The sequence below is a fragment of the Amblyomma americanum genome, chromosome 4, assembly GCF_052857255.1.
Source record: "Amblyomma americanum isolate KBUSLIRL-KWMA chromosome 4, ASM5285725v1, whole genome shotgun sequence".
Classification (NCBI taxonomy): domain Eukaryota; kingdom Metazoa; phylum Arthropoda; class Arachnida; order Ixodida; family Ixodidae; genus Amblyomma; species Amblyomma americanum.
Genome location: NC_135500.1, coordinates 135,818,959 through 135,824,733, shown reverse-complemented (window position 1 = coordinate 135,824,733; position 5,775 = coordinate 135,818,959). Strand labels below are relative to the sequence as shown.

General features: G+C 46.2%; 1 protein-coding gene across 8 annotated transcripts in view; it reads right to left on the bottom strand.

Annotated features, from left to right (window-relative positions):
* Positions 1-2,936: 2,936 nt before the first annotated feature.
* The window catches only part of LOC144128387 (uncharacterized), a 119,542-nt gene continuing 116,703 nt past the window's right edge, over positions 2,937-5,775 (bottom strand). For all 8 annotated transcript variants that reach the window (XM_077661751.1, XM_077661754.1, XM_077661758.1 and 5 more), the window contains exon 26: positions 2,937-5,705. In XM_077661751.1, the coding sequence (XP_077517877.1) occupies positions 5,625-5,705 (81 nt within the window). In that variant the 3' untranslated portion in view covers positions 2,937-5,624. The remainder of the gene's footprint in view (positions 5,706-5,775) is intronic.

Sequence of the window (5,775 nt, the reverse complement as noted above, 5' to 3'; positions counted from 1 at the left end):
CTGGGTCTTTCAATTTGTTTTACAGCCGAGTACCACTTCTATGGTGCAAGCCGGTACATTTTGGTGTGAACTTCACATGCTGATGGACATAACATTAGTAGCGCTGTTGTCTGGCTAATGACTAAGGTTTGGTTGTAGACTGAAGCATTTATTAACCCATTCGCTTCCACGGTCTGTCCATGAGGTCACAGCACGACCTGGGTTGCTGGAAAGGATTTGCAATAACTTGCGTTGAAAAGGTCGGAAGTGAGGAATTTTATGAGGAACTTAATTTTATTTGGCTTTAAGACAATCTTAAATCTAGAGCAAGTAAATATCTTTCGTGTGAAGAAATATTGAAGTAGTCGAGTGTGTGGAGTGCGAAGTAGCATTTATGGCAATCTCGACAACTTTTGCTGTTTTTGGCTGGGTTTTGTGTACTAAATATTTGCGTGAGGCTTTCTGCTATGCAATGATTCGGAGGTATTTGGTGATCAAAATGGTTCCAATGAGAAGCCTCTAGATGCATTTGGGATGGAGCTGCAGCTGGTTTCCGGTGCTCTTGCACTCGGGCAAGACAGCCACGTGAACAATCTTTTTGATGAGACAAACTTTTTTCTTGGTACAGCACATTCTTAGTTGCTCTTTGGTAGAATATGTAACTTGTAAAAAGCGAAATACATCATATTGACACAACTTTATTTCCCTGAAAGCTTTTGGATTTTCAAGCTGAAGCCCAAGCTATGTCTTAAGTGCTGGGCTCAGAGTCCGAGTCCTAATCCTCACCTTACATATTAAGTCACACTCGCTGCTTTCAGTATAAAAGTTTAGGATGCCATTCACCTCCAAAAAGCAGCGCATGAATTTCCGAGCCCCTGAAACTTCAGTCTTCCTGCAACGCTATGGTCACGTTCCAAAGAGTTAGTGAGAAAATTTTTTTCCTGCTGTACATTTTCGAAAGTGGTGAGCAACTAGTGTCATGTGGTGTAAAACTATTATTCAAAAATTACCAGCCAAGCATGTGGCGCACTCTCTTGATGCATATTTAAAGCAAATATTTCAAGGAGAGGACTGAGAATCGCTGTCTTTTCTTTGGAAACGAACGGGTTAAGGAGCCACTGCTGGAAGTTTTACATTGACCAGTAATTTTTCCAGTTATTGCTTTCACTACTCACCTATTGGCTGGAGAGAACTGGATGTGGCAAAAAAAAAAAAATTACAGCCAATTTGCATAGTTAATCAAATGCGAAGTAGGTGCTCCAGCACTGCAGCTCGTTGCTCTAGAGGTTCGACCGCACGTTTGTTTCTCTTTGCTGTGGCTTTCGTTCCATGACGACATTTCTTGTGTTGAGCCGTTTCCTGAGCATGCTCGGCGCGTTTCCTCATTCTTTGTGCTTCTAGGTTCTGCCGTTTAGCCGCAACTTCAGAATCTGTAGACTCACGTTCGCGCTGCATTTGTAACCGTTGTTCAGCGCGCCGAGCCCGGCGAACCTGCGCCGAACGGCCCGGCTTCATCCATAGCGATGCGAAGTGCACCGCCATTCTACGAGGCCATTCCGCCTTTTCGCCGGCTAAGGTGTACAATGGATGGGATGGGGCCCATCGCCCAGGAGAGAGAGAGAGCAGGGGCAGCTTGCACGAAGTAAACAAGACAGTCTTATTTCCAGTCTAATCCTATTCGTGGTGTAAAACCTCTCTGGTTTTTGAGAAAAGGAAAGGTGCATAGCTGCTTCACTTTTTCTGAGGACGCCTCAAGCGCCAGGAGCCCTGACTAAAAGACTTGAGTTACCAAGCTTTTAGTCGGCATTCCTGGTGCACTTGAGCTGTCCACGGACAAACTGAACTAGCTATGTGCCTTTCCTTTTCTCAAAACTGAGAGAGGTTTTAGACCACGATTTGGACTGCCATCGTCGATTGTGGCTAGATGTGCTACACACTAAAAAGAGACTGCAGGTCTTCATTGTGCTGAAGCCTACTGATGCAAAAACAATGTGTGGCAACACTTTGAGCCTGTAGGGCATTTCCCAAAGAGCAAGTGTTAACGTCTATTATTTTGAATCTGCCTCTTTCACTCTTGGCTCCCTTTCTTAAGGGTATGGTCCAGGTGTCCTCCTACTGCAGGACTGCTACCGCTTTTCCTTTTAACTAATCCATGCGCTTTCCGAGAGGTGTTTTACAAATACACATCCCACTTGATAACAACAAAGATTGCATGAGACATGCTGCATGTTCATGGTGGTTGCGTGATCACTGGGAAGAGTTACATGTGGACGATAGGAGCCATATGTACAGCACAGAGCTGCAGTGTGGAGTTCTGAATTTTAACCTTAACCAAGACTTCCACGCCTGACATGGAACTGCATCCAGGAAGCAAACTGGCGTAGTTGTCGGCACCCTTGCTGACGAGGTGCACAGGCGTTAAGGCACCCTAACAGCAATAAACCAAGGGTCCAGGCACTATCACAGCAAACGCGAGCCGGAGACCAAGAAGGCTTTTCTACAGTGTAAAACTTGTTGGGTGTACTTGTTGGCAACGCCAGTCTGGTGTCGCATAGTCATTGAGTGCACTAACATTGATTAAATGACCAAGCTCTCTGCCATCCGTTCCTAATCCCTGGTACAGAAAACTGCCTTTGTTGATTGGACATTTACTTGGTGAAGAAAACTAGCGACTTCATTATTGCAAACCATCTCCATAGGCCAGCAAAAAGCATTTATGACATCATTATTGCTTCCGCTTACCACAGGCCATTAAAAAGTATGCTGTGAAATTATTGCTAATTTTGGCAGGGTGCACATACAGAGGGATAAGCAATTTGGTCCAGTGAGGTGCTATGTCTAATGTCATGTCGCGCATAAATGTAAATATGTCCGGTGATGGGTAAAACAGTCCCAAAAAGTATAACCTGTGTTCACGGGTGCACATATGTTGGAGCAGGAAAGAAGAGGCCATCCAGTGAACGAGGCACAAGCATATGTTCTTTTTCTTTTACACTAACAACGCACATTTCCGTTTCCAACATCCAAAGCTGTGTTTGTCCACACAACATATGCGCGAACTGTGCATGCAGATTTTCCAACAAGCTCCTGCCCCCATGCGAGAGTTACATGTGGCGTGGCATATTGCACTGTGCTATACAATGAACAAGAAAGGATGTGCATTTGTGGCTTTTGCAATGGCACACACATGAACTAGCCCCGGTCAAGAGGAATGCCAGGTCTACCACACAACAGGGGAAAAATACTGCCATTTTTTTTTCCCTTGGAGCAAACCATGAAGAGAGAGATCATAGCCACGCACAACTGGCAGCATTTTGTGACTTGCCTAACTGCAGATCTTTCTTTAAATCTGGCCTTGTCAGCACCTCTACAGGCTATTATTAATAGACTCTGAACAGCCTGCCTACAGTAGCTGCACAACATTGCATTTCCTTTGTTCTCACCTACTCGACTTTTGTGAGGTGAGTAAGTTTTGTGCTGTGGAATAGCTTTGAGCATTGCTAAAGCTTTGAAGCTTGGCAGTGCAGTGAAACATGTTCTGCCTTCATTTAAAATGAGTAAAAATTCTGCTGAGTCATTAAGTCCCTTCGGCTTGGCTGCATTCACTGCACCAGTTCAAGGACTGCAGCACTTCTGCACCAATTTTCTTTTTATAGTGCTGTATGTGCTCCTAGTGCTGGCCTGTTTGGTCTTCAAAAAGCATGCCTAGTTCAGCGCAAGTTGTAACTTGGCTTGCACTCTTTGCAGTGTAAGTGTGGCAAGGCAGCAATGAAAACGCCGACCATGCATTTCAAGGCTGGTAATGAGCATGTAAACCCCAGCCACCTGACTCGTGATAGCCAAAGATATGGTTTTGGGCTTTTGTTGGTAATGCACTAACTCTACTAGAATAACTGCAGCATTGTTGCGACTCTCAAAAACCCCACAGCTCCTGGCATACACAACAAATAGGCTTGGAATACATGCATTATTAACTGCAGTATAGAGTGAACAGGCACGAGTGAACGTCGAATGCAGAACTTTCATAACTAGTGAACCCCGTTAACTCTGAACTCTCATACCTCGATGTACCAGCCAAGTCAAAAGCTTTTTGTGTTGCACAATACGCATCAACGGCTCTCGGTGCATTTGTCGTCTCCTTTTTCAAAACGCTTTCGCAACAACATTCGGATGTCTCGAAATGTGAGGTGTGGAAACTTGGAAGGGCCAGGAGCTGAAGGTTTGCATGGATCGTAAGTCATGCTGCAATCCAGCAAGCGAGTTTATGCTGGTGCGCCCTTCACTGCCACTCTGTACTTTGTGCACTCTGGACTTCCCAGTTGATGCAGGCTGCTGCTGCTGCCAGCCCAGCTGCGATGGAGAATTAATGAAGAAAGCATAAACACGTGGTGCCGAGTGAATGCCTCCGACCTTCCTTCTCACAGGTAGTAGTGATGGCAGCACCACTGCCGCGTCTGGTTAATGGCATGCTCGCTGTCGGCCGTTTCTTGTGCTGCCATGCTGCTATATTGCAGTCCTTTTATAATTGCGTGCCTGGTGTGTGCAGCGGAGTTTGCATTGTGAAACACTGCTAGATAGAAGGCTTATAAGCTTCAACAATGCATGACTGCTACACTGCAAATGCTATCCATTTTTTTTTTTTAAGTTAAAGAGGGTTGATTGTACATGCAGATAAGTACAGTAACAGGCACATACCACACAGCCACATGTGGAACGGCAGCAATGTCATATCACGCAGACAACGAGGCTCGCGACAAGTGCAGAAATGGCAAAATACGTGAAGGCAAGAAGGCACACAAGCTCTACATCTTATCGTCTTCTGTGGGTGTCCTCTCGACAACACACCCTTCGCTATGTCTGCACTACAGAAGTATCTTTATGCATAACCAACTCGCCCAGACTGTCAAGCTTCTAAACAGGGTTCACGTTAGTTAGTTCGTTTTGGAAGTGGCCACAGAGCACTGGTGTCCATCTGCATTTGCAGTGCCTGTACCGAAGCTGCAGGCACGCAGCATCGCAGCTGAACTTTCTGGAACTAGTGCAGCAACTACTGCCAAGTCCAAAAGAATTACTGACTGTGGGCACAGGAGGACATAAAAACTGCACATCAATCTGTGCAATAATCTCTGACATCACATCACATCCTTTAGCAACACGCAGACATATTCTGAGGATGGAAACAACGCTGAGCTGTGCAACTACTGCGGCCGCAGTGCCACTTATGTGCCCGTTCCATCTGTGAGTAAAAACAGAGGAAGTTTTTTTTCTTATGCAGATCTGCAGCTGCTTATGCCACGAAACCTGTCAAGCGCCGTGCGGCTAGTCTGGACGGAATGTATATGGACAACGCAACCTTCCAGCACGGTTGCTTCAGTCTTATTTACAATGACGGCACTTCAAAGTTCAGCACAGGCACGCACAGCTGGTTGAGCCAGAAGGTGCTGGGGCCTGGTGACTTGGGATGATGAATCTGTGGTCAGGAGACCATCTGTAGCTGGCCTGGTCATTTGTGCACCACAGCCCACTGTCGCTTCGTGCGGTGATGGGCTTAGCGTTTGCAAGCACCCCCAATTCTCCATGTCAGAGCACAGATGCCCAACTGTGCTCTCAGGTGGGAACGAGTCACGGGAAGCATTGTGTTGTCTTCACTTTTCACAGTGCCTGTGGAATGTGACGCTGTAGTCCCAGAACAACTCGCCAGCCTTGCTCTTTGGCAGGCTGCAGGGCTGCAGTGAGAGAGACAGAGCCATTGCAATTCACTGTGCCATTCTAGCTATACTACTGGCGCATTTTTGG